At 36.3% G+C, this 22,144-nt stretch overlaps 1 protein-coding gene across 12 annotated transcripts in view; it reads right to left on the bottom strand.

The window, feature by feature from the left end:
- Positions 1–676: 676 nt before the first annotated feature.
- Positions 677–22,144, bottom strand: part of PUS7L (pseudouridine synthase 7 like) — a 38,386-nt gene continuing 16,918 nt past the window's right edge. For 5 of the 12 annotated variants that reach the window (XM_027093498.1, XM_027093501.1, XM_027093490.1 and 2 more), the window contains 5 exons: positions 20,028–20,109; positions 18,213–18,493; positions 14,788–14,841; positions 2,401–13,211; positions 677–1,123 (listed from right to left, as the gene is read on the bottom strand). In XM_027093498.1, coding sequence (XP_026949299.1) covers positions 12,885–13,211; positions 14,788–14,841; positions 18,213–18,493; positions 20,028–20,109 — 744 coding nt within the window. In that variant the 3' untranslated portion in view covers positions 677–1,123; positions 2,401–12,884. The remainder of the gene's footprint in view (positions 1,124–2,400; positions 13,212–14,787; positions 14,842–18,212; positions 18,494–20,027; positions 20,110–22,144) is intronic. The other 7 variants (XM_027093491.1, XM_027093492.1, XM_027093495.1 and 4 more) reach the window with 7 other exon arrangements.

Genomic DNA, 22,144 nt, shown 5'->3' with positions numbered 1-22,144 from the left:
TGAAAGTTTGTGTCCAAAGCCAAGATGGAGTTAGACATGCAAGAGATCACTAAGAATAATGCCTGTGAAACTAAAGGCGAGACGAAGCAGAAGGAGGATGGAAAAGCATTTGGACCCTGGTATGGGTGGGAAACTTGAGAAAAGAGAGGAGAAAGCAAGGACAGCTGGGTAGCAAGAGCCTCAGACTAGTGCAGCTCTGAAAACATTATGGCCAGTCTGGAGCAAGAGCTCTAGAGCAAAGACTGCCCATTGAGGGGTCTCTCCTTGGGCAGAACGTCCAGGCTCTGCTACCCATGTCATAACAAGCCACTGGCTGGAGTTGCAGAGAGAACATGTCAGCTCCAGGGCTGCAGCACATTCTGAAGACGCTACAGCTGGAGGTTATAGGCTAACAGCACGCCATATGGCAGGGTCATTTTTTTTTTTTTTTTTGGCGGTACGCGGGCCTCTCACTGTTGTGGCCTCTCCCGTTGCGGAGCACAGGCTCCAGACGCACAGGCTCAGCGGTCATGGCTCACAGGCCCAGCCGCTCGGCTTGTGGGATCTTCCCGGACCAGGGCACGATCCTGTGTCCCCTGCATCGGCAGGCGGACTCTGAACCACTGAGCCACCAGGGAAGCCCCGCAGGGTCATTTTTGAAGGAATATCTGAGTGAAAGAGTTCCATGGCTACCACAGACGCGTTATAATATTTTACTCAAGTATAATCTACCTACAGTGAAATATACAGATCTTAAGTGTACACAGTCTAACAAGTTTTAACAAATTTATAAATCCATTTACCCCATCCCAAACAAGACGTAGAATATTTCCTTCACACAAAAATTTCCCGTCCAGCCCTTAGATCCAACTCCCCTTGCTTCCACCCCCACCGTACACACATACACACTGAAGCAACAACTGTTCTGATTTTTATTACAATTTATTTTGCCTTTTTTGAATTTCATATAAATGGAATCACAGCACATGTCCTCTTTTTGTTCCTGGCTTCCCTCATGCAATACAATATTTTTGATATTCATCACGCCGTTGCATGTATCTTAAATTTTTTCTTTTATTGCCTGAATACACCACCATCTCTTCATCCATTTTCCTTTTATAGACGTTTGGGTGGTTTCCAGTTGCTGAAATAAATAAATAAAGTCACTGTGAACATTTTTGTACAACATTTTGTACATTTTTTGTGGATGTATTTTTCATTAACCTTTGATAAATAAATACTTAGGAATAGGATTGCTGAGTCATATGGTAGGGTATGTTTAAATATATGAAAAACTGCTAAATAGTTTTCCAAGTCATTTGTACCATTTTTCACACAAACAGTTGGCTGTGTTTTGTTATTTAATTAAATATACATACCGATTTGGGGTGAACTGACATCTTAACAATATTGAGTCTTCCAGTCAATGAACAGCATATCTGTCTCAATTTTCTTAGGCTTTTTTTTTTTCCTTCTCCCAGAAATGTTTTAGTGTCAATGGTATAGAGGACATGTAAGCTTTTGTTAAGTATGTTCCTAAATATTTCATGTTTTATGCTATTGTAAATAGTATTGTTTTTAAAATACCATTGTTCAATTATTCATCCCTATTATATAGAAATAAAGTTGACTTTTGTACATTGACTGTGCAGTTTGTGAACTGGCTAAAATCATTTATTAGTTCCAGCTGTTTGTTTTGTTCTTCTTGTAGATTCCTTTGTATTTTCTATGTATAAAATCACATTGCCTTCCAAAGATAAAAATTTAATTTTTCCTTTCCAAACTTTATGCATTTAATTTCTTTTCCTTGCTTTACCCTAGTGGCTAGAACCTCTAACAGAATTGATGAGTGCAGACATCATTGCCTGTTTTCTGATCTTAAGAGAAACTGTTCTGTATTTCACTATTAAGTTTACTCTTCATTATGGATCACATTTTCTTGCTTCATTGAATGTTTTATTGTTTTAAATTTCATTGCCAACATTAAGCATAAAGGATCAGTATTATTTTAATTATTTCCCAAACAGTCCAAGTGTCTTCCTAATTTGGCTGTTGGAAAGGAAAGCTGTTTATTCTGATTCTCTCTAGGAGTTGAGTTGCTTTGCAGCTGGCCCAGTTTTAGTTAGGGTGTGTTTACCTACCCTCAGATATGGAAGCTAACATGGTTCTCTGCTAACTATGAAGAACTCATCTCACCCCAGTACTCAGTCCATCATGCCTTCCTTGCATCCAAGACTATTTTATAATTCCATAGAAAAGTATAATTTTTATTTTGTCCCAGATTTTCTTGTTTCCACAAACACAAAGGTCTTTTATATCCTTTTACATCCTAACCATTAATATTTTGTGATTTCGTGTGTGTGTGTGTGTGTGTGTTTAAATCTTCAAATATTTAGGAGAGTTCAATTTTGTTCTCCTTACCTTTTTCGTCCCTTGTATTCTTCTCATTGTCTACTGCTTTTTGTGCTTGCTTCAATTTCATCTTCATTTCTCTGATGGTTCTGCCTTCTGCACCTTTCTTGAAATCTGCTGTCTCAGGTTTCCTCTCCTCCCTCCTTTATCTTGTGTTATATTTCCTACGTTTTCTTTCTTCTTCCATTTCTTTGTCTTCTTTCACAGAAGTGATTTCTTTACCAAAAAATAAAATAAAAGCGTGTCACAATTTTTATCTTCATGGTCACCTTTTTTGCAGGCTGTTGGTAAATTTTGCTGCTCTTTTCCACAACTTTATCTTTTTTCCCCACATGTTTATCTTTGTGTTGAGAGTGTGCCAGTTTCCTTTGCTACTCATTGTTGAATGACTTGAATTTTCCTGGGCCAGCTATTTGCAGGAGGTTCTTGGTTAGGCGGGAGAGGCCAGGATAATCTTCCATGATTTATAACTCAAAGATGCTCTCTTCTGTTTCCTACAAATACAACATTATTATTTGAGATGCTTCGTTTGGCCTCAAACCACGTTTGGCAGTGTTTTTGCCACCAGCCTTACCTACCAAAATTTTCTCTTTAGGGTAGACCTGTCATATTTAGGAAAAGCCTTTCTTGCTGCTTCTGAGATCTGCTGTTACTGAACCCTCTTGCCACTTTTTTCCCCACGTCCTACCATGCAACCTTTTTCAGGTCTCAGCTGCTCTTGGCAGTTCTTACATGCACTTAAAATTTGCTTATCATATTGTTTGCTGGTTTAAAAAAAAATGCTGTTTTCCTTATTGCTCTTATATGATTTCCGTTCAGGAAAAGGGGTAAAAGCCCACTTGCACAACCACATTCATATCACAAGTCACCTGAAGGTGTTTAGACCAGAGACGTAAGTTTAAGACTTATAAGACTTATTGTCTCTTGGATGACCTTAAACTCAATTATAAAAACAGTAACCAAGGATTTAAACGTTAAGTTCTCTAATTTGTCTTATTAAACACATGTGGAATATTTCCTAATAGCTCCTATTAGGAGAAATTCTATTCCACTGCAATTACTAGAGCAATTAAGCTGATTGCCAAAATACTTTACTTGATTTGTCACCTAGAAAGTGACTGTATGATAAAAATAAGCATTCTAACACTCCAGAAATAGGCAGAGAAAATTCTAAGGTAGCCCCCCAGTTTTCCTTGGAGCATTAAAACATGGAGAAGAATACCTAGCAGAGTTAGATGAGCAAGGAGGGGGTTATAAGTACATGGATATATTTCACTGTGAAATTAGAGTAGGCATTGAAGTTGAAGGCTGGCTCCTAGTGAGTTTTCTTCTGGGAACACTAGAAACCATCAGTACAAAGGTCACAGAAGTATTTTATGAAGCCAACTACTTATGACTTTTTGTGGCTATGGAACTGATCAAGTCAGTTGTCAAATGCAGACTGAGAGCATGGGGGCATGAACAAAAAAGAAAGAAAAGTAAAGGAGAAACACACAAGGAAATAAATATGAGTAGTCATATTTATTATGCATGTATTTTCTAATATTTTTTTGTTTTTAATATAGTCTTAAAAATGCAGAATGCAGAATGATCATACTCTCCTCTACTCTATCTGGCTCTATATAATGTAGTGTTCTCCAGCCTCTTCCCTCACATGCAGAAAATGATATTTGTATCACACTAATATAGGCTGGAAAGAATTCAGGGGTATGAGTTAGTGAAAAACAATATTGCTTTTATATAATTATGATAAGAAAAATAAAACAGACCTACTATGGAAGATATTAAATACCGAATATATATGAAGTTTCAAAATAAAGTATTTTCAAAATTTTAATAAGAAATTTGAGCTTGCTTCTCTGACCATAATGTTTTAATCATGGATTTTGTGTGTGAAATAGCAACATCTGCACACCTCCTGGTCAAAACTTATCATTAAGAGAATAAGTGTTTGTGACAATGCCTAGAAAATAGTAAATACTATATATACATAACTGCATAAAATTTTGTGGGAAAAATTTTAAATCTTTTTTTTACAATCATTCAAAGTTTACAACACTTGAAATTATGTTTGAAGAAGCTAACTCTTCCTATTCTTCTTGAAATATTCAATGTTAAAATTTTTCATGACAATGGAAATGACTCTTGTATTGAATCAAATGTCTGTTATCCAGTATATCAAACTAATCACAAAACTCTAACCTGTAGGGAACACATTGTTAGAGCAATCATCCTGCACCAAGTTTGGATGTTATAACCGTTTTCATTCTTTTAGTATTATAGATATTATACCACACCGTTCCAGTTTATCAAAGATTAAAATTAATCAATGTTTATCCTTTTTTACAGCTAATACCACCTTAGATCATTAACCCCTTTTAGTTCCCTCCCAGGTGCTATGTTTTAATTTATCATCCTTATTTAACCCACAAGATATTGCGGATATTATCATTTTATCAAGGCAATGTTTGTTTATATTTAGCCACATATTTACCACTTTTCCTGTTCATCATTCATTCCTCCACCTTAGGCTTTTGATTTGAGATCCTCTACCTTCTGCCTGAAGCTTGTTTTTGTTCTAATTTCCTCTGGTGAGAGTCAGTACTTAGTTGTAAACTTTCTCAATTATTTCATTATATTCCATTGTTGCTCTGGAGAGTAAGCTATCACACACCCTGAGAATAATCTTTACCCAGCTGCTTTTAAGATTTTTCTTTTTATTACTGATGTGCTGCATATTCACTATGATGTATCTCAATCTGGCTTTATTATTTACACTACTGGGGATTCATTGGACTGCTGAAATCTGTATTTTAGTGTCTTATTAGTTCCAGATAACTCTCAGCCACTATCTGTTCAACTATTGCCTTTACCTTATTCTTTCTCCTTTCCTTCAGATTCTAATTAAATGTATTTTGAATTTTCTCACTCTATCCTCCATGTCTCATCTCTGTAATTTTTTAAAATCTCATTGCTCCTTTCTGGATTTTTTTGGGCCCAACTTACTAATTTGCTTTCAATTTTGTGTAATGTTATTAAACTCATGAGTTTTAAGTTTTGATTACTACATTTTCACTTCTAGAAAGTCTGTTGGTTCTTTTTCAAATATACTAGATTGTGTTGTAGCTTCTTGTTCCCTGCAGATTTTCAAGGTCATCTCTTACTTCTTTAAAAATAGTTAACATGAAGTCCATGTCTATTATTCTGAAGTCCTGCAGGTCTCTTTATATTGTCTTTTGTTTTTGCTGACACTTATTCATGATGCCTTGCTTTTTTTTTTTTCTGTGCTGCTTACTGTCTTTGAACATGTATGGGAAACCTGGGATGAATGCAACTTCCTCAAGAGAACATTGGTGTTGGCTCTGTGACATGACCGGAGTCACTACCACTTAATTTCAAACCAAGTTCATGGCTTAAGAGTCTCTGGATTCTGTAAGAAAAAGCATCTGAGTTTCAGCTCTGGCTCCGTGTTTCACCCTTCTCAAGGTTCTTAATTGTACTCTATCTCTGTGTCCTCATCTATAAAATAAAAGTAATGGTACTTATCCCATAGGTAGGTGCTTATTGGTAAGATGTAAAATGCTAAGCACATAGTGCCCAATGATTAACAGCCATTATCATTTTGTCACTTAGTGAGTCTTCCCCCAGGTTGCCTTAATGTCATAAAGTACTAGAAATATACAGGTAAATTCAGAGATGGGCAGAAATTAAATAATCACTAGTTAAGCAAAGTGAACTGAGGCATTTTGCATTAGGAATCAGCAGAACAAAGTAGTTATCACCATGGGCCCTGAAAACAAAAAGAGCTAGGGTAAACTCTCTTTGCAACCTAGGGTAAGCGCTACTTAACCTCTTCAAGCCCTAGAATCTTCATTTGTAACATGAGAATGGTTATATTCCCTGACAGCTTGTTCTGAGTTGTTAAGTGAAATTCTACAATGCATTTAATATTTCAATCAAAAGTAGGCATTTTTCAGGTAGTGATGACAAAGATGAAACCATTAAAATTATTTTGGCAATTCATGTAAAAGTGGAAAGGCATTATAATGAGTTCCAATTCTAATACTCTAAACTTTCTGTGAGGGTAAAAGGCTATTTTAGAACTTTCCTGAGATACATATATTTACCAAGTAACTTTACTATGGTGTGTTTGTGGTATTCATTCAGCATTTTTAAGCCTACTACATGTCAGGCACTGATGGGTACCTGAGGTATAAAGAAGAATGCCCTTAAATAGTTAGTAGTAGATGAGCCAGATATTCAATCAAATAAGTATAACATGATATGAACAGTATGAGTGTTATGAGAACACAGATTTCACAGACAAGACATTTATTTAACCTAAACAGAGAGGACTTTCTGCCATGGAGAATGGGAGGTTGAGGTACAAAACATGGGAAAACTTGCTATATTTGGCAAGGAGCAAACAGAACTTAACCAAAAGGTATGTATTAGAGAGTAAGAGGCAGATGACATTTGGAAGATAATCTGAAACCATGCTGTACATGTCTACATGTGCTGTGTTTAGGAATCTGGACTTTCATTCCATAGGTACTGGGAAGCCCCTGAAATGTTATATGGTCTCAACACAATGACAGGATCAGATTTCTACTTTTTTTTTGGTGGGGGGGAAGCGGTAACTGACATGAGTATATATACAAAGATAGACCAGTTAGAGTGAAGAATGGGGGCGGTCAGTTAGAAAATTATCACAACAATCAAAACGAGAGAGAATATGTACATTAAAAACACAACCATCAAATGCTTCACTTTGAAATTAAAGTTTTCTCTTTCAATGCCTTGGAAGAATGTTCTTTGAATTCAGAATAACTGCTTCCTGGTTCTTCTATTGGTTCCTAAATGTGAAAAGTGCATTGCTATTATTTATATACCATAAAATCTATTAGATTTCCCTTAAGATATTTTATGGAAAAATTAGTTTCCTTTTGAAAATCATACGCAAAAAAAAAAAAAAAAACACCACATTTTAGTATAACCTAAAGAAACTATAAAGGTTATTTATAGAAAGAGTCTTCATCTTCCCTTTCCAGAAAAGAACACTAGTCCTTTATGACCAGGGGTGGGGATGGGAACAGTAATCAGCTAAGATTAACACCCTATTGTAGTGAAAGCTTCAGAATCCTGACATAACCAGTCTAAGAAAATGCCAGTAAGGCTTATCAGAAAAGGGTGACTTGGAATCAAAGCATAAAGAACTAAGTCCCTAACCCTCTCCACTCTCCACCCATCTTGCTGCTCAAACACCCTCATATAAGGAGTGAGTGACCAGCTCTTTGTTCTCCTCCCTTTAAAAACAACCAAATAGCTCTTGTTTCAACTCCATGATTAAATTTCCTCTTTGTAACAGAAAATATTGGTAATTGAGTTGGGTATTTAGGAAGGAAACTGATATAGAAAAGACAATTTAATGTTTCTTATATTTTGCCACATTTTCCAATGTCTAAATATAAATAATTTCATGGGTATTGTGACTTCTCTCCATGAGTAAAATTTTCCTTTAATAAGACAGGCCTGTGTACACAGGCAGAGTAAATTAGCTCCTGCCTCCCAGTTGCTGAGAAAACGAATTGCTTAAGAAGATTAGAGTCATTTTCTTTACTTAAAGGTATTCCTGACAACCCACACTGAAATTACACAAGATTAACTCTGCTAACACCATTTCCCATTCTTTAAACTATAGCTTTCGAGAAAGAAGCATTTAGACTGAATACTTCAAAGCATATTTTAAGAGGAGATCTCAAAATGCGTGGAGATGCTAATATAGGTATCATTTAAAGATTCAGAATGAGGTGCTGAGAGGTCAAGAAACCTATTATTCGTCATACAGTGAGCCGTAAGTGAAATGCAAAGACGCTGCTTGTTTTTCCCTTCGCCATCTAGTGGTCTGTATACTCTTTTTCCAGACGGCATTTCAAATAAAATGATATCTTCAAGGACATAACACTGTTAATCCCTCAAAGTCAGGGGTATTATCTGTTTGTCTTTCCCCATAGCATCTTACAGAGTGCCTTTAACTTAGGGGCACTCAAATGTCTGTGGATTATTATGTCATATATTTGGCATTGCTTTGTGGCTTATCAGAAATATGTAAAGCAGAAGGGCTTAGAAAAAAAAAGATTAAAACAGTACCATGAGACATCAAGCTGTTTGTAAGAATCTTTCTGAATCTGAAAGCAAAATCCATAGCACAGGTACTAAACCTTACTTATATTAACCGCCATTAGTACTGTTAAAATGTACAATGCAGAAATTTCTCTCTCTGGCAATATGTTGGCACGACCCACCAGAACCATTCTGAAAAAAATGCAATCATAATCCATCAGTTCCCTTACCTTACCCTCTCTGAAGCTTCAGTATTCTTTAATTAATTGCAAAATTAATATACAAATGTATTCTTATTTAAATACCCAAACATTTCAGAAGTAAATAAAGAAAAAAATGAAAAGTCCTATTTCTCTTACTCCCTATGTCTCCCTCCAACCTCTTCTCCTATCCTGATATTAACACAAGAAAATTCTGCACTGTTATATGCAGCTTCATTTCTTCTTGGTCTCTTAAGGGTAGTTCCCAGGTGGAAAATATTGAGGCACACTGACCTAGATAGTTCTTAAAGATCTAAATTTGAATGAACTGCTGAATTCCCAGATTTAGAAATACGTAGTTCTTTCCACTTACAAAAAAATAAATAAAAGTGTGCTGAACTGTAATTACTTTATGCTAAGATAAGAGTCAGATCAGATCTCAAGGGAAATTCATTAACCATTCAACTGTAAAACTTTCATCAGAGAGCACAGTAAAGTAATATTAACTATAATAACACAAGCTGACACTTATCGAGAATTTACTAGGTGCTGGGCACTCTTCTTGGTGTTTCATAAGATTTTCTAAAAGAAAATCCCTATCAGTGAAATTTTAAGATATGGCATGTGATCATTAGTACTTGTGTTCACAGTATCTTGCATTTGTGTATTTTTCATTATTTTGTTTGATGCAGTACAGTCCTGGACTGAAAAATGATTACTAACATTACTTCACACCTGAGATCACAACAGAGAAATTCAGTGGGTTACTATAGGGACACCCTACTGCAGTGGTAGAGGCACTCTCTGAGTTCAGGCACTCTCACTATTTCCCAAACTTCAACCATTCATGTACTGCTGTCATAATTACTGTTATATCTATACTAGTAGTTCCTTATTACCTTTACACTGAGTTCCTCATTTTAAAATTTATTTTTGAAAGAAACATCACATAAGTTGAAAACCAAGATTATTTGCCATAAAAAAGGTAACTAGAAAAATAAACTCAATAAAACAAAGCAGTATTATGAAATTCTAGTTAGATATTGTTGCTTGCTGGTATTCCTGAGCCTCAGGCCTGCACAATCTCTGTTAAAAAGGTAAATCCAGCAAGTGACATATGTAAACGAATTTCAGCCAGCTTTCTCCTTGTCTTAAACAGAATGGTTGATTAAGAGATTAAAAGAGTATGGGGGGGGGAATAAACAATCCTCTCACTGTACTTTTTCAGTGATATTTAATATTGTACCAGGTATCATCTAAAGTAACCCTCTATAACCTATAATGATGTTGCCCATCATTGAGATACAAGTCCCAAAATGTCCTGGAAAATACCCCAAAATGCTTTGGAAATTTCCTAAACGATCTCCTTTGCTTTTATTTTGGTTTCAAAACTTCAAAAGGAATCTCGTTTCTCTCAAGACCTGCTCCAATATGCCTATTAATCGATATCAAGAAATAAGTTGGTAGAAATAATTAACCAAAAATTTTGTTTTCAGAAGGCAAATATTAGGTAGATGAAAGCAGTACTGCTCTAGGAAGCATAATCAAGTTCCCAAATAGCATCTTGTTTGACCTTGAATAGGTCAGTAAACCACTCAAATATTTTCTCATTTGCAAAAACAGGGAAAACACTACCCACCTACAGGGTGGGTACATGGATTACAATGAGAGGAGTGGCACAACACTCAGAAAAAATGTTACTTGGATCAAAGTTGCATATGACTTCAGTTTATTACAACTTACAAAAGTCCAAGTGTTTTTATCTTAATAAAAAGACCTCCATTTGTTTTACCTTAGTAATCCTGAGGCACTATTGCTCAGTTTCAAATGCAACGCTGAAAATTAAAGCTAATCCAAAGATTCTTCTTCTGAAAGCCTGAAATGCTCCAGAAAAACTGCAAAAACTTAGGTGACTGCTCATCATTTGGTCCAAAGTCTATTCAAGTCCTTACTGAAAAAAAAAAAATTAACGTGGCAAATATTATTAGTATATAAAATAATTTTTCACATGAACAGTATCTGAATACATTTTATGGTGACCTGAAATAACTTTAGTGATACCTTTCTTTACACAGGGCCAAAGTACTAAATAAATAAATTAGAAAGATACCTAAAATTATAGTGCCATCTACAGGCAAAGAAAATACTATCAATGATGGCACATTTTTAATGATTTCGTATTTTCTAATTGCTACCCGATGATTAAAAGAAAATTGGGATTTAATTATTTAGTAATTCACTTTCTGATTACATTTATAGGATATAATTTATCATATAAAATAAAGTTAAAACATCATTTCTAAATTTTTTTACTATTTAATATAGCATCATTTCATTTTCGATAAATATTAAGGCAATAAAAGTAATTTTTAAAATCCATGGTACCACAATCTGAAAGTTTTGTGTCTTGAATTTGTTTATTATTAAAATATATAAAGACAAAAGAGGAACTTTCTAGTATTAAAAAAATTCCAAACATTCTACGATCTTAACAGAATGGCATTTTCATTTTTTTCTGTTCCCTTCCTAACTTGCATCTGTGGACATTGATTTAACAATCACTAAATGCTAAGCACTTTTCTAAGCTGCTTTACATGTATTAACTCGGCAAATCATCACAATAATCCTAAGTGGTAGGTTTATTATCATCCCTGTTTTATAGATGTTGAAACTGAAACCCACAAAGCTTAAACAACTTGTCCAAGGCCACACTGCTCTAAGCGGCAGAGGCAAGCTTCAAACTAGGGGAGCCTGTCCCCAGTATCTAAGCTTTTAATCACTATGCTAAAGTGCCTCTCCTGTGTAAAAGCTGCATGCAGTGCACATACTGCATTTGTGTTTTATATATATGGTTATATATATATATATACATGGTTTTGTGGGGCAACATTTTCTCACATACCTAAAACCTTCATCATCAACTTTAATAACTAAATGTTTTGCCATCAAGTTGTTACATCTCATTTTCCTTTTAGTTAGCTAATGCTGGACTTCCAAACTGTTTCTAATTTCTTTCTATATATATAGGAATGCTGCACTAAGCAAATTTTGCATTGCATACCGTTCTTTTCCTTCTTTGGAATTTTATTTCCTTATGCTAATATACCCAAAATGGTTTGACTGACTTAAGTATATAAAAGTGCCACATTACTAATATATAATACTCTTGACAGCTTTTTAAGTCATTATGTAGCGCTACCAGCAATAAAAGAATGCTCAGATTTTCCCAATCAGTATATTCCTTTTCCCCCAAATGTACCTGATGTAAGTAGATAAGGATAGTCTGTGATGTGGATAATTAAACCAACAAATACCGAATTTTCGAAATGGGTAAAATGTTTTTCTTCCTCCAGCAACGCAAAAAGGTGGAGATAATTCTATTGTTTGCTGCTTATGAGACTGGTGCTATCTTGATTCCTTAAATGAGCCTCAAAGAGAATCAATAACACTCAGTCACTAGTACGCGTCAGAGCTGGAGTCTGAGCACAGATCAGCCTGACTCTAAAATTTCTGTTTTAGATGACAGAACAAAAACAACAAAAAAGTGGAGGGTCAATATATGTCAAGATAAAGAAACTGTAGGAAACATTTTATTTCAATCTTCACCAAAGATTATTTACCTCATAAAGGGGTAAACTACCCTGGGGTAGCTATCATAAATACAGGGATTATATTTTCCTAATGTACTGTTCTGATCAATAATTTCAAAAATAGGAGAGAATGGCAATAATTTACAAAATGCTTCATCTATCTTTCCAACCCTGTTTTCATTACAACCTAGTTTCATCTACATTCTAAGCAAGGAGCTTGAGGATATAAACATTACTCCAAAAATGTTTTTCTTTAATGTTATCTTCTTTAATGTCATCCTGCAGTATTATATGCTCCTGACAGTCCAGAAAGACTAACTTTTATAGCACAGACTAAAGGTCACCGAGATATTAGATAATAGAAAGAACAAAGGCTTTGGAGTCTTCAACTCAGATGCTGCCACTTACTAGCTATCCATCCTCTGGAATGTAAGTATCAAATTCCTACTTCATCAGGATGTTGTGTAATTAAAGGAGATAACAGTTATAATGCTCCTAGCACATGGTAGATGCCCAAGAAACTTTAGCTCCCTTTCCTTTAAAAAGTGGCACATACACGATTATATTAAGGGGATCCGTTTTAAAAGTCATGCTTCATTATTTCCCTCAGACAAACGGTAGCATAACACGAAGCGTCAAGATCAAAAGAGATCAAAAGAGATAAAGTTGCTTCATCGATGTGGGAACCTTCCTTCGTGACATCAATATCATGGTCTTCTATTAGTTGGTATGAGAGATTACAGGGATGTTTCAAAATCTTTCTATAGCATCCTGGAACATTCAGTTTCAGAGTAGGTATTTTAAATCTACATGTCTGTAGTCCATCTCTGCTGAGTACTTCCTGGTACCACTTCCCTAGTTTGTTCTTTGGGTACTGAATATTGTATCCAAGCACTGGAAGAACCACCTGTGCGATGAAAGGGAAAAAAAAAAAGATACGTGAAACAGCCTTCGGAAAAATATTTGATCATATTTTAAATTTACTTTTATGACTGGGACCTGGATCTGTAAAAACAGACTCAGGATATCAACATTACAATCAGCCTAAAACATGCTATTGAGTATTACACTACTTTGATTCTTTTTAACGCTGCCCAGAAGAGAGAAGAGCCAACTAAAATCAAGAAGGACTCTTAAAGGACTTCCCTGGTGGTCCAGTGGTTAAGAATCCGCCTTCCAATGTAAGAGACACAAGTTCGATCTCTGGTCGGGGAACTAAGATCCCACATGCCGCAGAGCAACTAAGCCCGCACCACAACAACCAAGCTTGCATGCCTCAACAAGAGAGCCCTCGTGTCACAAACTACAGAGCCCACGCACTCTGGAACCCTCATGCCACAACTAGAGAAGCCCACACACTGCGACAAAGACCCAGCGCAGCCAAAAATAAATAAATAAGTAATGATAATAACTAACTAAATAAATAAATATTGTGTTTGCGTGGTATATCTAAAAAAAAAAAAAAAGGACTCAATTGACAAGGCAACCAACTCAAGTCGGATATTATTAGACAAGCTGCTGTTAATGTAGAAGAGATGAAACAAGAAGTTGAGGTACACTTAATTAGCCAACAGACTTCATCTTTGTGCAGTTATACAATCCTAAAAGCATATTATTTCCGGAACACAAAGAATAACCTTTACTACTCAATCACGTAACTGGTATTTTGGCTGATAATTTTGCATTTCTCTTATTTAAAAACATGGGGCTTCTCTGGTGGCACAGTGGTTAAGAATCCACCTGCCAATGCAGGGGACATGGGTTCGAGCCCTGGTCCGGGAAGATCCCACATGCCATGGAGCAACTAAGCCCATGAGCCACAACTACTGAGCCTGCACTCTAGAGCCCGCGAACCACAACTACCGAGCCACGTGCCACAACTACTGAAGCCCACGCGCCTTGAGCCTGTGCTCTGCAACAAGAGAAGCCACTGCAATGAGAAGCCCATGCACCGCAACGAAGAGTTGACCCCACTCACCACAACTAGAGAAAAGCCGCGCACAGCAAGGAAGACCCAACGCAGCCAAAAGGTAGTCAGAAAAAGGAACAAGGTAAAAAACTCAAATACACACAACATGACTGAATTTCATATTCGTTATGCTCACTGAAAGAAGCCAGACACAAAGGCCATAAACTATATGATTCCATTTCTATGATACTCTTTCAAAGGCAAAACCACAGAACAGAAAAGAGCTGAGTCAGGGCTGGGGCAGGGGTGGGGGGTGACTACAAAGGGGCACAGGAAGTTTGGGGGAGACATGAAACTGTTATCTTGATTTTTGTGGTGGTCATATGACTTTATACGTATATTAAAACTTGCAGAACTGTAAACTGAGAAGAGTGAATTTTATTATATAAATTATAACTGAATTAAAAGTGGTAAAAAAAAAGGAGCAAGGAAGGGAACTGGTTAATATATATTGTCTTTTGGGCACAATGTGTACATTTAGATCTAAATGATACTAATTTTTAAGCACGTTTACCTGATGTATTGCATATGTATTAGCTGATTCCTCTTCTTCAGTTACTAGATGAACCTATTTTTTAAAAACATGATGAAAATACAGATGATTTTCAAATGTTCCAAATTCCCTCAATTTTCCCTAACTCTGTTATGTACAGTTTGACTCCTTAGCTGAATGTACACATACCCAAACAAGACCTTTTCACAATTTCTTTCCAGAGGAGTAGACTACTTAAAAATTAGAATGATTCTTCCTGCTTTAAGCCCTGATAACTCCATGGAAATACACAGAGAATGTTGGGCAGCTAACACTCTGAAGCAACACATTCACCTCAGTTACCAACGATCTTTTTCTAAACTGCAAAGTTGTTTTTTCTTACTATGCTGAATCAACAATCTGCCTCTGTGAGACCACCCAACCTCTGTCCCTAACAAATGTCATACTAATCTATGAGAAGTAGTGCTTCTCAAAATGCATTTCATAGCCTAGTAATAGGTGTCACACATACGAGGCAAAAAAAAAAGAGGTGAGTGATAAGCTATGTTTGAGAAATGTTGCTCTAGGACAGAGAATAATTCTGATTTCTCGGGCACATGAAAGCTCAAGTATAAAGGCAGCTGTCATCATTCCATGAGGATTACAACAGCCTCATTTTCCTAAAGCATTCATCATATAATATAATGTCTAGATCTTCTCTAAACCTGCTTGCTTTCCCAATTCTCCCTACTCTTATCAATAATGTCTCTCCTTTTTTGTTTTTCCATTTTGGGTTTATTTGTTTGTTTACATGTAAATAACCCATTTTAACTGCTGCACTCAGAAATGGACATAACACTCCAGATGTGATCTGACCAAATACATGGGGCTATGATCTCTCTTGCAACATTACTTCCAGCTTTTTGTCTTTCTAAGCATACCTACAATGCTGCAATTTAAGTAATTTATGAAAATACTGAACAAACATGGTCAAGTACAGAGTACCATGTTTTGTCTTTAGAGAACTCCCTCCAGGTTGATATCAATCAATAAATTAACGAACATGATTTTGCTGTATGGCTGCTCTGCAAAGATGAATTCACCATTCTCATTGTCTAACTCACATTTTTCCATCTTGTTCACAAAAAAACTATACGACAATCTGCCAAGTCACTTGAAATTAAGATATATAGGTAGTCCTAGTAATTCTATCAAAAAGGGACTCAGTTTCCTACAATTTTTAATGTAGATGCACAACATGACATGTTCTATATACCATTTATTAGAAATATTAGTTTGTCTTTTTCCTTTTCATATTTTATGTCTTTTTTTGGTTTTATTTTGGTTTTTTCCTTTAACTTCTTATTTTATATTGGAGTAGAGTTGATTAACAATGCTGTGTTAGTTTCAGGTGTACAGCAAAGTGATTCAGTTATACATATTTTACATCTTGAGACTCCAGTTCCTGCCTTTTCTTTTCTCAGTGCTAACTAATAAAGTATAAATGATTGATCTTAAAAATATAGACACTTTTTGCTGCTAATAAAAGGAAACTCTGCAAAATGTAAAGGAGAAAATATTCTCTTTTCTACTACATCTCCTGAAAGAAAAGCAGATTCAATCCTGATCACAAAACTATCCGTGCAAATGTTACATGGAACAAAGAAGTCGTATAAGACACATGCATTTCAGAGATTATTGTTATATTTTGTCAAAGTAACCTTTAACTTCTGAAAATCTGAATTAGAAATGGCTGACCTACTAAATAATGTGTTGCCTAGGTAATATTTAAACGGACATGTTTTCTGAAAGGTGTTAAAAAACTTGTGCTTTTTTCATTATTTCTCAAAATAGAATCAACTGACATATCTCTTCTTCCACTCATATGAGGTAAAATAAAACCTACGATGCTGCTAGATTTTTTCTTACACAGTTTCAGAGTCTGTGTCTCAGTTAAATGACCATTCTTAATGATTTATGCTCTTAGTGATCACTTTATCTAAATATTCATAAGCCATTCATTTAATAAAATAGTAAAGCAGACATCTTTGTTCTGGCTCACTCATCACTCAGCCTTTACTCTCTCTTTTCTGGTAGTGCACCTGCGTTTTCCTGGGAGCGTTCCTCCCAGTTCTTAAATGTGGTTTGGATGGGATGGTTCCAGGAAGGAGCCCTTGGAACATAGGTTTTGCCAATCACATACTCCAGTCCACAATAACTGGTCTGGGGACATGTGACCCAAGCCAAGCCATTCCTAGCCACTGAGGCTCAATTCCACGGCTTTGATTGAAACTGTTGGGAAAGAAACACCCTCTTTTCTGGAGAAGAAACTGAGAATGGATCTAACAGAGAGGAAAGCAGAGCTGCAAGATAAAGCAAATGAGACGGATGATTCAGGACACTGCTTAAGCCCCTTGATACAGCTGTGCCTGAATCAATCATGCGCTTTTAGTTATGAGGGCCAAGAAACTCCTGTCTGTTTTCCTTAAGTTAGTCTGAGGTGGGTTTCCATCACTTGAAACCAAAAAAATCCTTAATTCATACATCTAGAACTCTGCCATTAATTTAGAACAAGCTTCCTTTATGGAAAGTTCAGTCTATTTTTCTCCATTTTTGAAAAACTGGGCCATGCCCTATCTCTAGATGCTGACACCTTTTCTACACTCCACAATTTCTCTAGTAGAGACTAATCTGGGCTAGGAATCAGACAACAGATTAAGTGCTACCTATGTCACTTAATCTGTCTCCTCTCCAGCCTGGGTCTCAATTTCATTTCTATAAAATGGGAATTAGAAAAGAGGGTCTCTAAAATCTTTTTGTCCTCTAAAGGTCAATGATTTTATGATATTATATACAAAAGCACTACTCAAATCCCTTCATTAATTTTTAAAATATACTTGTGAGATTGAATTAAGATAATGATGGAGAATAGTCTGCTCTTTTGTATTACAATACTATAAAATAAATTTCCTTACGTGATTTACAGAATTAAATTTCATTATTTAGTTCAATCCCACAGAGATTAAAATACTATAAAAATACTAGTTGGATGGGGAGGATATGGAAGGATCAATTTTTACAATACGAAATTATATTTCATTAATATAAATGCCTCTAAGATACTGTTAAGAGGGAAAAAAGCAAGTTGTAAAATAGCACCTATATAAAAGAAATGCACATGACATTACATACCCTATATATTATTATAAATATCTTATTCTAAAGAATGTGTTCTTTAAAGGAAGGTTTAATATCTTTGTAACTTTCATTTCATACCACTATTTTTATTTTTCCATTCAATAGCATGTTAAGCGTCAGCTGACAGCAGAGTAGAAGCAGGAGATGAGCAAATATTAAGTTAAAAAAAAAAAGAAGAGCATGTTTAGTTTTAAATTGTTTCTAAAATAAGGGCTTCTGAAAATTAGTATTCCTGGTGTGGTAACTACTCTTGATGAAATGACACTTACTTTACTACTTGGTAAATGCTCATCATCAATATCTTCATCCAAACAGACCAAATCACCCTCCACCACTCTTGATCCATAGGTTGCAAGTCTGTAAGATACTGCCTCATTCCAGATTTTGCTGCTATATGCATGAACATAGAATATGCGCATGGAATGGGGGAAAGAGAACCACGCCTGGATACAGCCCTCCTCTGTCACGCCAAAGCGATGCAAGGACTCCAACAATGCTCTCTCCCGAACTTTGAATTCAGGCATCAGTGTAAGTGTGCCTTTAGCATCCTCTGAATAAAGTGAAGATCAGTTAGTCACTTTTATTTAAAGGCCACGCTCTCTAAATGAACTGAGCTATCCTGGGAACCTGAATATGAAGATGATGCTCAGCACCAACTATAAACCAGAGCTGCACTTGAAGAGGTGTTTTGTTTGTTTGTTTTTAATGAAGATCATTAATCATATGGCTCAATCACCTTCCCTGCTTTAAAAAGAGCACAACATTAGTAATTCCAATTTCAGGATGGAAATAAACTAATTTGCAGTTATTTAGAGGACTTTTTTTTTTTAAAGCATTACATAAGCCCCTGAGCTTAGAGATTTTTAAAGAGCTGTTATAGACGTTTTACACAGAATTTTTTGAATAAGAAAGGGTTGACATCTGGATCCTTCAAGTGTACTATTAGGTCTTGCTAGTAGGATGCTTTTTAAAACTAGGTTACTGGACTCCATGGCAAAGATGCTTATTCAGGGAGGGCCTTGGATTCAGCATTTTAATAAATGCACCAGGTTTCTTAAGCACACTAAAGTTTAAGAATCACTGCCAAAAGGAAATTATTTTCTCAGGACCCTACAATAGATGCAATTTTGAATTTTCCTTAGTATTACTTAGATTACTTATAACAATTTGAAATGCTCACACTATTTACAGATTCTGGTGTGGCATAAAAATATTTTTCTCCTATGAATCATTACATATAGGTAATATGTACATAATTTAAAACAATGAATGGAGATATTTGAAAACTGATGTCCTTTATTTCATTGTAAGTGAAATTCATATGCACGTATATGTCGATCATATATTTGAATGACTCTAAAATGCTACAGTTGCCATTATTGTTTAGATACAAGTAATATTTATTCAGTATTCAGAACGTGCCAGGCACTATATTAAAAGCATTATATCTATTATCTTATTTAAATCTCATGACAGTCTTTTAGGTACCATTATTAGCTTCAGTTTGCAGATGAAGAAACTAAAAGAATGAAACTAAATGACTGCACAAGACTGTACAGCTGGGAAGTACTAAAGTTGAGAGCTAAACCCACGCAGATTGACTCTAGAACCCACACTCGTAACAACTTTTTTTTAGTGCTTCTCATTAAGCATTCTACATATATTGGGCTAAAGTTTGCAAAATCAGCAATCAGGGCTAAATGGCAACTAGATCAAAAACAATGCACAAAGTATCAGATATAACAAATGTACTTTTATTTAGTTTATATTTTCAGTCTCCTCTGATTGTAGTGAATTATACTTCCATCAATACCTAAATCCTTCGAGGATTTAGGCCAAGAAAAACTCAGAAAGCATCTTTTCCCTCACCCCTACCCCCAAGCAAGTATTAGAACAGACAAAAATCCCAGAGATCTGGCCAAAAATGGAGTGCCTAGGGCACGTAATAAAAATGCTTAAATATACAATATATTACAGTCTATTTCTTATCATATTTATGTTGTAATGAATGCCCTCCTGCTGACATAACACTTATATTATGTATCTGCATGGTTATGTATGGGGTAAAGAAACTTTTTAAGTACCAGTTTGAAGAAAATATTTCTTTGCTCTATTTACAGGATCATCCAATTCTTCTGGTGTAAGAAATAACTGTACAGCCTTCACCTTTAAAAACCAAACAAGCAAACATGTGTTAAATGAAAATGAAAAATTACTTTTTTTTAAAAAGGTACAAACTGTCTGACATCTAACAAACGCCAGACATTTAACAAAGGAACAAGAATAAGCATTTAACATGATATTTTACGTGGCAATTTTGTCTTTAAGTGTTCAAAAGTTAAACAATGTTAAATTTAGAATTAACCTCCTGTACAAAGCAAACTGATACAGAGGTTTAAAATATTATGGACTGGAAAAGTGCTCCCCCACCACTTCCACAGTTCTTCTGTCATTCTTTGCCTCTATCATCGAACTATGAACAGAAGTATTAAGTGATGACATGAAACTCAGACTTAGCCAACAAAAATACACAACAAAAATAAGGGAAGGAACAAGCATAGGGGAACGGCAAGCCACTAATTTCATTTATGTTCTCAAGTCTCAGAATTCTGTGGTCTTAAAAATAATTGCCAAAGTCATTTTTAAAAATTGTCAACTTTTTTTTTTTTTTTTTTTTTTTTTTTTTTTTGTGGTACGCGGGCCTCTCACTGTTGTGGCCTTTCCCGTTGCGGAGCCCAGGCTCCAGATGCGCAGGCTCAGCGGCCATGGTCCACGGGCGCAGCCGCTCCGCGGCATGTGGGATCTTCCCAGACCGGGGCACGAACCTGTGTCCCCTGCATCGGCAGGCGGACTCTCAACCACTGCGCCACCAGGGAAGCCCCAAAATTGTCAACTTTAATGTTTTCTTTTAAAACCTAGATTAAAAGATGTTCCTTTAAAAAAAAAAAAAAAGGTATCTACTAGTTCCTATATTTTATCACTGTCTCCAGCACAACTTATTTCTAAGTATGTGCCTTAGGGTAGGAAAGGATCTTTTTTTTTTTTTGAGGTATGCGGGCCTCTCACTGTTGTGGCCTCTCCCGTTGCGGAGCACAGGTTCCGGGCGTGCAGGCTCAGCGGCCATGGCTCACAGGCCTAGCCGCTCCACAGCATGTGGGATCTTCCCGGACCGGGGCACGAACCCGTGTCCTCTGCATCGGCAGGCGGACTCTCAACCACTGCGCCACCAGGGAAGCCCGGAAAGGATCTTAAAATAGGTCAAGCAACCTAATCTCCCACTCATTCTTCTGTTAACATTATTCATTCATTCAAACAAATACTATTAAGCATCTGCCATGTGCTAGGCACTGTGGAGACACCAGGGATAGAGTGTTGAGCAAGAGACTTGTGGTCTCTGTTTACTGGAAAAGATTAAATAAGCAATAATTATAAAATGTAATCAAACCTGAGATGGGAAGTCTAGGAGGCTGTGCAGTCACAAGATAAGGGGAATTCACTAATTCTTGGGTAGTGGGATGAGAATTTAAACTGAGACATAAGGAATGTAAAGGTTGGGGAGGGCGTAATTCAAGCAAAAGGAAAAAACAAAATCTGCCTTTCCAGCTGTGGGAGCCAGCCTCTAAGACAGCCCCAATGGTCTCAAGCACTTGGTGCTTACGCCTGGGCAGTCCTCTCCCACACTCATCAGGGTTGGCCTGCATAACCGTGGAATACGGAAGTAGTGAAGGTCTGTCCCTCCCAAGGTTAGGCTATGAAAGACACTGAAGTTTCTTTTTTCTTTTTTTATTCAATGAATATTTATTGAGTATGAATGAATGAAGAAAGGAATAAATGCTCTATTTTTAAAGAGCTTTAATGAGGCTAAAAACTGTATCCTCTGAAAAGGAATTACTCCCCTTCATTTTACCAAACTACAACTTTTTTCTCATTTCATTTCTCTGAAGGAATATTCTGTTTCCTTTAGCAAAGAGAACGTGTCAAGAGATATATGACCGGGCTTCCCTGGTGGCGCAGTGGTTGAGAGTCCGCCTGCCGATGCAGGGGACACGGGTTCGTGCCCTGGTCCGGGAAGATCCCACATGCCGCGGAGTGGCTGGGCCCGTGAGCCATAGGCCGCTGAGCCTGCGCATCCAGAGCCTGTGCTCTGCAACGGCAGAGGCCACAACAGTGAGAGGCCCGCGTACCGCAAAAAAAAAAAAAA

Source organism: Aethalodelphis obliquidens, unplaced genomic scaffold, assembly GCF_003676395.1.
Source record: "Aethalodelphis obliquidens isolate GAN/ISIS:26980383/991018 unplaced genomic scaffold, ASM367639v1 scaffold84, whole genome shotgun sequence".
NCBI lineage: Eukaryota > Metazoa > Chordata > Mammalia > Artiodactyla > Delphinidae > Aethalodelphis > Aethalodelphis obliquidens.
The sequence above is the reverse complement of the archived record's forward strand: the minus strand, read 5'-3'. Positions and strand labels throughout refer to the sequence as shown.